The sequence below is a fragment of the Sinocyclocheilus anshuiensis genome, unplaced genomic scaffold, assembly GCF_001515605.1.
Source record: "Sinocyclocheilus anshuiensis isolate Anshui unplaced genomic scaffold, SAMN03320099.WGS_v1.1 scaffold808, whole genome shotgun sequence".
Taxonomy (NCBI): Eukaryota; Metazoa; Chordata; class Actinopteri; order Cypriniformes; family Cyprinidae; genus Sinocyclocheilus; species Sinocyclocheilus anshuiensis.
Window position 1 is genome coordinate 96,522 of NW_015555751.1, and position 10,927 is coordinate 107,448.

The following is a 10,927-nucleotide window of genomic DNA, read 5'->3' on the forward strand; positions in this document are numbered from 1 at the left end:
ACTGAGAAAATCGCCTTTAAAGTTGTCCAAATGAAGTCTTAGCAATGCATATTACTAATCAAAAATTAAGTTTTGACCAAATATCTTCATGGAACATGATGTTTACTTAATAACCTAGTGATTTTTGGCATAAAAGAAAAATCGATAATTTTGACCCATAGACTACAATTTGTTTTGGCTATTGCTAAAAATATACCCAAGCGACTTAAGAATGGTTTTGTGGTCCAGGGTCTCTCACACACACACAGACACAACCAGAGACACTGGGAGACCGCCTGGGAATAACAGGTGCTCTAAGATTTAGCGTTTTCTTTACTACTTATCAAAATGGAAAAAAAAAAAAAAAAAAAAAAAATTCTCGCAAGATTCTTACTGCAGAAAATTTCACATTTTGTAAATTTTGCATAAAGGATCATCTGTAATGGCCGAATCACTTGAAATGGATTTGGCAAAGGATGACATTAACAATTTAAAAACCACAAGATGGCACTGTTGTATCATCCAATAGTCTAGCTCAGGCGTTCCATGCTTTAAAAGCAATCTGCATGACACTGCAAATTTCCGGTCAGTGGTCAATATTTCCAGAACTCATTAGCATGCTCACCTGGCCTGTGGCGGATGTTGTCCAATGATCCACACTTGGAAGTCACATGACTAAGATCAATCTTCTTAGACTGAATTTGAACCTGTGAGAAGAAACACCAGAGGTTGAGAACAAAACATAAAACAAAAACTGGATATATTCTTCCCATATGATGCTGCAATAATTAAGTTTTGACCAAATATCTTCATGGAACATGATGTTTACTTAATAACCTAGTGATTTTTGGCATAAAAGAAAAATCGATAATTTTGACCCATAGACTACAATTTGTTTTGGCTATTGCTAAAAATATACCCAAGCGACTTAAGAATGGTTTTGTGGTCCAGGGTCTCTCACACACACACAGACACACACAGAGACACACACACATATATATATGTATGTGTGTGTGTGTGTACTGAGCAATAACTGATTAGTTAAACAGTTAAAAGGCACAGAGAACTACGCTGCTAAATGCATAAAAATGGTTAACTGAGCTGCAAATCAAGCAGAACTGATCCATATGCTGAAGATGCCACAACATTAAGAAAACCAATAAGTGCAATGAATATCACAAATCCAGCATCAGATCACTGAATCAAATGACAGACATTCAGCTGTTTAGAAATTCATGGCGAAGTTAACATTGCAGTGGGTTCTGATTCAGATTCTGGTGCATTTGGACAAAAACTAAGTCAAACTTCAGTTATTTCAGAATAATAACTGTTCTTACTGAGGAGCTTGATGAATGTTGATAGGAGTCTTTCATTTCTGTCACAAAAGTGATCTAGCCCTCATCAAATACTTATACCTAAACTAAATAGACAGCGCAAGTAATGTTTTCTGGAAACCAAACCCATGACCTTGGCGTTGCTAGCGTCATGCTCTACACCTTGTGGTCATTATAGCTTTGTTGTAATAGTCACTCACAGTGACTGACTGCTGCTGCGAGGGGAAGAAAAAGCAAATCTGATTGAAGTGCGGACATGACTCAGCACATACCAGCTCTGACATTTAGAAAACACCGGTCGAGACATTTCTGTTGGCAATATGCACAATCAGAACAACAGAGAGACTACGACTCGCAAAACCTAGTGAGCTGACTATGTAGCAGCATAGCCCTTTGGGATTTTTTAGGCATAATTATACTGCTGCCTTGGTCAAATTGTATTCTTTGCAGCAAAAGCAATCCCATAAATTCACTGCAACATACTTAGTAAAAAAAAATAAAATAAAAATAAAAACCGGGATAGCAGACAAAGTAAGAGAAATGTCAATTATTAACATACATGTTGAAAATTACTACTAAAACATTAAATCAAAATTAAATGTTGTGACTCTGAAGACTGGAGTAGTCGCTGTTAAAAAAATCAGATTTTCCATTAAAGGAATAAATGACACTTTAAAATATATTCAAATAGAGAACAGTTCTTTTAAATTGCAATAACATTTCATAAATTTACTGTTTTAACTGCATTTTCAATAAATGAATAAAAGAGACTCCTTTCAAAACATTAAGGTTAATAAACTTAGAGATCCCGAGCTGTTAAACTGCAGTGTACATAATAGACATACAGTAATTAGGTTCCATCTCAGTTAGGATGCTGCCTATGTGGGCAGCAGACAGCAAGGCAGCTCACTAGGTTTTGGAAAAAAAAAACAATAAGTATAATACAGGAGAACTTGAAACCTAAAGAAAACAAGAATGAGAAGCCATGAAGGTTGCTGCAACTACTCCATGGTACAGTCTGTTGAGAAAAACTGTAAGTATATAAAAATAAACACTTTTTTTCTAATATACACAATATTTCATGAAATATTGAAAAGAAGGGCTGATGATGTGTTGTCTTGTTTTGATATGACTTCCATACAGTTGACACACAAGTGTTGATAGGTCAACATAAAACACCTGCATTGCAGTCTACAAATATATACATATGGGGTGTATATATTTTCACAAGATGAACAACAAGAAGGGACTTCAGTTTTGTATATTATCCCATTTACAGGTTTTTCATATTATATCTGATGTGTGTGTTTATTGAAGATCGCATCTATATGATGTTTGATTCTGCCACGGCAGGCATTTTGTCCTATCTGTAGCTTTGAGCATCCAGTGCAGCAGAAATGAGTCCGGAACATTTCTAAGTTGGAAGTCTAGGACCCTCAGATCCAGAAAGGAAGCAAAATGTTCATATTTAATCCTAATGGACAGAGTAAAGGGTCAAAAATCGTGGAGGTCTATTGGCTTTGGAAAAGAAGGAGAGAGAGACATATGGAGAGAGGGAGCAGTACATACATTGCCTCCATGGGGCGAATGCTTCAGATTATCGTTGGATCCGCACTTTGACTGTACGTGACTGAAGTCCAGCTTCTTGTTTAAAATTTGAATCTAGAAAATACAAAGATATGTGGCTCTTTTAATGAAGATGGAAGCACACACACTTACATGCACACGCATATACAGAGAACTGGTAGCTGTGCATTGGTGAAACAGATCAGTATTCAAAGTCAGTTAGATGACAACCCATAACTCCAACCAAAGATGGACCTGACACCACTGTCGATGTGCTCACAGCACCTGCAGCCAAAAATCAACCAAGCAATACCCAGTCGATAAAAGTGAAGCACTGACGAAGCAACAAAGTTGAGCAGAGGTCAACTTTATGCAAATGTGCAGCAACACAATGCGGCGACTACCATTCGGCAGTGGAGAGAACCAACTCAGCCTCGTCCCAACGCCTGCAAATGTCAGCTTCACTTCTTGTTGGGGTCCTGATTAGCAACATTTTCAAGAATCGCCAAGAGATCGTCCTATTAAATGTGGATTTTGTGAGTCACTCTGCAGGACTCTAATTGGTGACAAAATAGTAATAGCAACTATTCTTTACATTTTAACATAATACTGTATGTAAATCAATACCAGTCAAATTAAATAATAGTAAAAATAATCAATATAAAATAAATACAAATAAAAATAGATCACTTTAAGCAATACACACACACATTTATATAACAATATAACATAATAAATTACATAATAAAAAAGTAAATTCATGACCGGTTAAATCAAATAAATAAAAAAGATACATAATTTAAATCAAGAAAATAGAATATGTAAACATAATAAGTAATTTATGTAAATATGTAATATAATATGTAAATGTATGACCAGTCAATAAAATAAAATAAAACAAAATAATAAAATAACAAAATAAAAGATAGATAATTACAGCTAATGATTTAAATTTGCATTGCCGTTCAAAAGCTTGTGATCAGTAGATTTGTAATGTTATTGAAAGAAGACTCTTCTGCTCATCAAGGCTGCATTTATTTGATCAAAAATACAGAAAAAACTGTAATATTGTGAAATATTATTACGTTTATGTACTTTAAATTAAAATGTATTCCTGTGATGCAAAGCTGATTTTCATCAGCCATTACTCACGTCACATGATCTTTCAGAAATCCTTCTAATATGATGATTTATCATTAATGATGGAAACAGTTGCAGATGCAGAATAAAGGTATTCATTTCTTTCAAAAATAGAAAGAAAAAAAAATGTACTGACCCCAAATGTACTGACCCTTTTTGAATGGTATATATGTATATTGTTACAAAAGATTTCTATTTTGAATAAAATTCAAAGCAGAAAACATTAACTAACTAATCCCAAACATTTAAATGGCAGTGTAAGAGAAATGGCGTTCTTCTTTAAGGACAGTGAATTTATTTTCATAGTGCATTAATTGCATAATTGGGCCTTTTGATAGAAGAAGCTCATCGGACCTAAGAGGTCAAGGAAAATCATTTTTATGAATCAGTCTGTGTGAAGTATAGTCTATAAAGGCTAACTGTACTGCAGTCTATCAGACACCCGAGTCAAGCAATGATATCTGATATGATATATACTGCTGTAGTCAATTTACAGAGAAAGTTTCACACATCATCTGATGCACAATCCATTTAGCTGTTACTGCAGTGGAACAGAAGCCTTCAACAGTGCACTCACTACAAAGCTTTTGTAGTAGCATGCTTTTAACTGGCCTCAGCTGCTTTCTAATTTAATTTATGAGGGAACAGGGATTAGGATCTGGGCTGGTTCAGAAAGCAGGTCAAAGTGAACAACTGTAGTCAATGCTACTGAAATCTCTTGAACACACATCCTTACACACATATCAGTCTACCGAGAGTCTGCAAACCTGAATGAGGTGCACATAATATCAGCAGAAGGGCTGATGGAGAACAAAGCACAGATGATGACCCTTCGGGGAGAGAGAGACAGCTGCAGTGGAGCCAGAGCGAGCGTCTGTGTTTAGTCTCCAGAGATACATGAGTCATGAAAGTTCTTGACTCTACATACATTCTTCAAGCTATGACAAATGAGGTAGGTTCAACTTTGAGTGATCAAAAGTGCCATAAAACATACACAAACACAGAGAATATGTTAAATGGGTCATATAATGATTAATCCAATTTATCTCAATCTTTTGAGATATTTTGTGTTCATTGTACATGAAAACATACTGTAACATACAGAACTCAAAATTTCCACCAAAGTTCAGGGCATTTATTGGAACTAAGCTGCCAAAAAAGCTCGTCTTGAATGTATATTTTAGCAGCAATATTTTCAAAGTCTTAAAGGCACAGCAGGACAAATAAATGTATTTTTATGGCTCGGAAAGTTGGAAGTGAAATATGGTCATAAAAAACTACATTTTGAAAAAAAAACTTCATGGACTTCATATTATATGATCTCAATGGGAATGTTACTCTGCAGGACTCACTAATTGGTGGCAAAATAGTTTAGTAATAGTAACTTTTTTTCTCTCTTTACATTTTAAAATAATACAGTGTGTAGTTTTATGACCAGTCAAATAAAATAAATAAAATAAAACATAACTGAAATTACATTTTAATGACAATGCTCGTCAAGGCACCAACAGACTCTTTATTTTTCTGGTTATAAACTAAATTCTTTGAGTATAATTTAAATAATTTAAGTCTTATATACTAAATTTTAAGAAATGAGGTATGATATTATCTCAACAGGAATGTCAAAATGGTATTTATTGTATGAAATAAATATCATCATTACATCTGTTATGATGAAAAACACCATGGGGGGAAAAGAAAAAAAAGGTATGATGCAACCTCAAAATCACAATCATTCTTAAAATTATGAATTAAATGATAAAGTACACATTATTAATTATATCTGTAAAGTATATCTGTAAAGTAAAAACATTTTAGATGTGTTTGAAAGAGAACAGATGCAAATATCTACATAACACAGCTTTAGAGTTGATGTAGCTTTTAGATATTTTAGAATATTAATCTAATGAAGCGTTCTGACATTATTAAACGCACATGCTTTCCGAGTTTTTAGATTTTCGAGTTTTCAGGCTGTCCCTGTCTGCTTCAGTGGCCCTCAGTAGACATATTATGTCATTAAGGCACAGACAGGCACAGCACCCTCACCCAGTCTCACCCTTGGGCAAACACAGACTGGCAGTGGCCACCACATGCCCGGTCACTCAACCCTGAGAGATTGTGGTTCATGTCACTGTCTCTTAGATCTGTTCTGTTGAGTGACTATGCTGGGGAGACATCCACTGTCATCCAAGGGTGAGGGAGCATTTGGTCCCAGACAGATTCAGGCCGTGGCAGAGGTTATACAACACGCCCCTCCTTAGGGTGTCCTGAGTGCCCTAAAATGAACTCCAATGCCATTTTCACTAGATGATTCATCACTGTAAAATCTACAGGACTCACAAGGACTTGATAAACTAGCAACAAACTTAAAAAGTGATAATGATTGAACAGTTGCCTTTTAGTATTTTTAGTCATTGCTTACAAGGGGTCACACACAATCTACATTTTTTTTTTGGATTATGACGGGAAAAAAAACTAACATTATTATAAACATTACTAACATTATTTTATCTATTCACTCTCTGACCTTTAGAATTTATTTGACCTTTAGAATTAATTTGGAATGGAATTAGCTTTTCTTTACTAATGTACTTTTAACTTTTAAATTCAACATGAAATCAAAATCTTATACACTGTATTAAGTAAACATAACTTAATTATGCATAAAAAATATTTTGATGAAAAAAAAACTCCACTAACATTATAAATGGGCTTCACTGGGGGGAAAAGACTTTAAAGGGGTCATATGATGCAATTTCAATTTTTCCTTTCTCTTTGGAGTGTTACAAGCTCTTGGTGCATAAAGAAGATCTAGCCTCGTCCCAACGCCTGCAAATGTCAGCTTCACTTCTTGTTGGGGTCCTGATTAGCAACATTTTCAAGAATCGCCAAGAGATCGTCCTATTAAATGTGGATTTTGTGAGTCACTCTGCAGGACTCTAATTGGTGACAAAATAGTAATAGCAACTATTCTTTACATTTTAACATAATACTGTATGTAAATCAATACCAGTCAAATTAAATAATAGTAAAAATAATCAATATAAAATAAATACAAATAAAAATAGATCACTTTAAGCAATACACACACACATTTATATAACAATATAACATAATAAATTACATAATAAAAAAGTAAATTCATGACCGGTTAAATCAAATAAATAAAAAAGATACATAATTTAAATCAAGAAAATAGAATATGTAAACATAATAAGTAATTTATGTAAATATGTAATATAATATGTAAATGTATGACCAGTCAATAAAATAAAATAAAACAAAATAATAAAATAACAAAATAAAAGATAGATAATTACAGCTAATGATTTAAATTTGCATTGCCGTTCAAAAGCTTGTGATCAGTAGATTTGTAATGTTATTGAAAGAAGACTCTTCTGCTCATCAAGGCTGCATTTATTTGATCAAAAATACAGAAAAAACTGTAATATTGTGAAATATTATTACGTTTATGTACTTTAAATTAAAATGTATTCCTGTGATGCAAAGCTGATTTTCATCAGCCATTACTCACGTCACATGATCTTTCAGAAATCCTTCTAATATGATGATTTATCATTAATGATGGAAACAGTTGCAGATGCAGAATAAAGGTATTCATTTCTTTCAAAAATAGAAAGAAAAAAAAATGTACTGACCCCAAATGTACTGACCCTTTTTGAATGGTATATATGTATATTGTTACAAAAGATTTCTATTTTGAATAAAATTCAAAGCAGAAAACATTAACTAACTAATCCCAAACATTTAAATGGCAGTGTAAGAGAAATGGCGTTCTTCTTTAAGGACAGTGAATTTATTTTCATAGTGCATTAATTGCATAATTGGGCCTTTTGATAGAAGAAGCTCATCGGACCTAAGAGGTCAAGGAAAATCATTTTTATGAATCAGTCTGTGTGAAGTATAGTCTATAAAGGCTAACTGTACTGCAGTCTATCAGACACCCGAGTCAAGCAATGATATCTGATATGATATATACTGCTGTAGTCAATTTACAGAGAAAGTTTCACACATCATCTGATGCACAATCCATTTAGCTGTTACTGCAGTGGAACAGAAGCCTTCAACAGTGCACTCACTACAAAGCTTTTGTAGTAGCATGCTTTTAACTGGCCTCAGCTGCTTTCTAATTTAATTTATGAGGGAACAGGGATTAGGATCTGGGCTGGTTCAGAAAGCAGGTCAAAGTGAACAACTGTAGTCAATGCTACTGAAATCTCTTGAACACACATCCTTACACACATATCAGTCTACCGAGAGTCTGCAAACCTGAATGAGGTGCACATAATATCAGCAGAAGGGCTGATGGAGAACAAAGCACAGATGATGACCCTTCGGGGAGAGAGAGACAGCTGCAGTGGAGCCAGAGCGAGCGTCTGTGTTTAGTCTCCAGAGATACATGAGTCATGAAAGTTCTTGACTCTACATACATTCTTCAAGCTATGACAAATGAGGTAGGTTCAACTTTGAGTGATCAAAAGTGCCATAAAACATACACAAACACAGAGAATATGTTAAATGGGTCATATAATGATTAATCCAATTTATCTCAATCTTTTGAGATATTTTGTGTTCATTGTACATGAAAACATACTGTAACATACAGAACTCAAAATTTCCACCAAAGTTCAGGGCATTTATTGGAACTAAGCTGCCAAAAAAGCTCGTCTTGAATGTATATTTTAGCAGCAATATTTTCAAAGTCTTAAAGGCACAGCAGGACAAATAAATGTATTTTTATGGCTCGGAAAGTTGGAAGTGAAATATGGTCATAAAAAACTACATTTTGAAAAAAAAACTTCATGGACTTCATATTATATGATCTCAATGGGAATGTTACTCTGCAGGACTCACTAATTGGTGGCAAAATAGTTTAGTAATAGTAACTTTTTTTCTCTCTTTACATTTTAAAATAATACAGTGTGTAGTTTTATGACCAGTCAAATAAAATAAATAAAATAAAACATAACTGAAATTACATTTTAATGACAATGCTCGTCAAGGCACCAACAGACTCTTTATTTTTCTGGTTATAAACTAAATTCTTTGAGTATAATTTAAATAATTTAAGTCTTATATACTAAATTTTAAGAAATGAGGTATGATATTATCTCAACAGGAATGTCAAAATGGTATTTATTGTATGAAATAAATATCATCATTACATCTGTTATGATGAAAAACACCATGGGGGGAAAAGAAAAAAAAGGTATGATGCAACCTCAAAATCACAATCATTCTTAAAATTATGAATTAAATGATAAAGTACACATTATTAATTATATCTGTAAAGTATATCTGTAAAGTAAAAACATTTTAGATGTGTTTGAAAGAGAACAGATGCAAATATCTACATAACACAGCTTTAGAGTTGATGTAGCTTTTAGATATTTTAGAATATTAATCTAATGAAGCGTTCTGACATTATTAAACGCACATGCTTTCCGAGTTTTTAGATTTTCGAGTTTTCAGGCTGTCCCTGTCTGCTTCAGTGGCCCTCAGTAGACATATTATGTCATTAAGGCACAGACAGGCACAGCACCCTCACCCAGTCTCACCCTTGGGCAAACACAGACTGGCAGTGGCCACCACATGCCCGGTCACTCAACCCTGAGAGATTGTGGTTCATGTCACTGTCTCTTAGATCTGTTCTGTTGAGTGACTATGCTGGGGAGACATCCACTGTCATCCAAGGGTGAGGGAGCATTTGGTCCCAGACAGATTCAGGCCGTGGCAGAGGTTATACAACACGCCCCTCCTTAGGGTGTCCTGAGTGCCCTAAAATGAACTCCAATGCCATTTTCACTAGATGATTCATCACTGTAAAATCTACAGGACTCACAAGGACTTGATAAACTAGCAACAAACTTAAAAAGTGATAATGATTGAACAGTTGCCTTTTAGTATTTTTAGTCATTGCTTACAAGGGGTCACACACAATCTACATTTTTTTTTTGGATTATGACGGGAAAAAAAACTAACATTATTATAAACATTACTAACATTATTTTATCTATTCACTCTCTGACCTTTAGAATTTATTTGACCTTTAGAATTAATTTGGAATGGAATTAGCTTTTCTTTACTAATGTACTTTTAACTTTTAAATTCAACATGAAATCAAAATCTTATACACTGTATTAAGTAAACATAACTTAATTATGCATAAAAAATATTTTGATGAAAAAAAAACTCCACTAACATTATAAATGGGCTTCACTGGGGGGAAAAGACTTTAAAGGGGTCATATGATGCAATTTCAATTTTTCCTTTCTCTTTGGAGTGTTACAAGCTCTTGGTGCATAAAGAAGATCTGTAAAGTTGCAAAGACTAAATTCTCAAATCCAAAGAGATATTCTTTATAAAAGTTAAGAGTTAACCACGCCTACCTAAAACGGCTCGTTCTAACACGCCCCCACATATCTACCTCACTATGTGGGAAGATTTGCATAACGCCGCCCAAATGTTCACGCAAAGAAAGAAGGCGTAACTTTTATTCTCACTGTAGTATTGTTGCCGCTGCCACCATGTCGTGAAGACGCTGTGTGCTTCATTGTGAAAGCGAAACTACTTTGTTTGGTCTTCCAAAAGAGGATGATATCCGCTTCGTCATGCCTAGAGCTGATCGGTGCTGAGGGAATACATCAACTTAGTGCTGTGGATCGCCGGATCGGCTTTCACCGTGGACGAAGCGGAGTCCAGCCCGGGGTCGTCACATGTGGTTGCCGCTCCTTCGTCAAATCCACTGGGCGCACCGTTCTCGACCCCACCGCCTCTGCTCACTCTAGCCCGGCCTCACAACCAATCACAACGCACTGGATAGCTGGCCAATTACAGCACACCTCGCTTTTCAGACCGATGAGCTTTGTAAAAATCGACGCGTTTCA

At 34.7% G+C, this 10,927-nt stretch overlaps 1 protein-coding gene across 8 annotated transcripts in view; it reads right to left on the reverse strand.

The window, feature by feature from the left end:
• Positions 1–10,927, reverse strand: part of LOC107673740 (microtubule-associated protein 2-like) — a 123,026-nt gene that overhangs the window by 1,894 nt on the left and 110,205 nt on the right. For all 8 annotated transcript variants that reach the window (XM_016467497.1, XM_016467501.1, XM_016467500.1 and 5 more), the window contains one exon: positions 605–686. In XM_016467497.1, the coding sequence (XP_016322983.1) occupies positions 605–686 (82 nt within the window). The remainder of the gene's footprint in view (positions 1–604; positions 687–10,927) is intronic.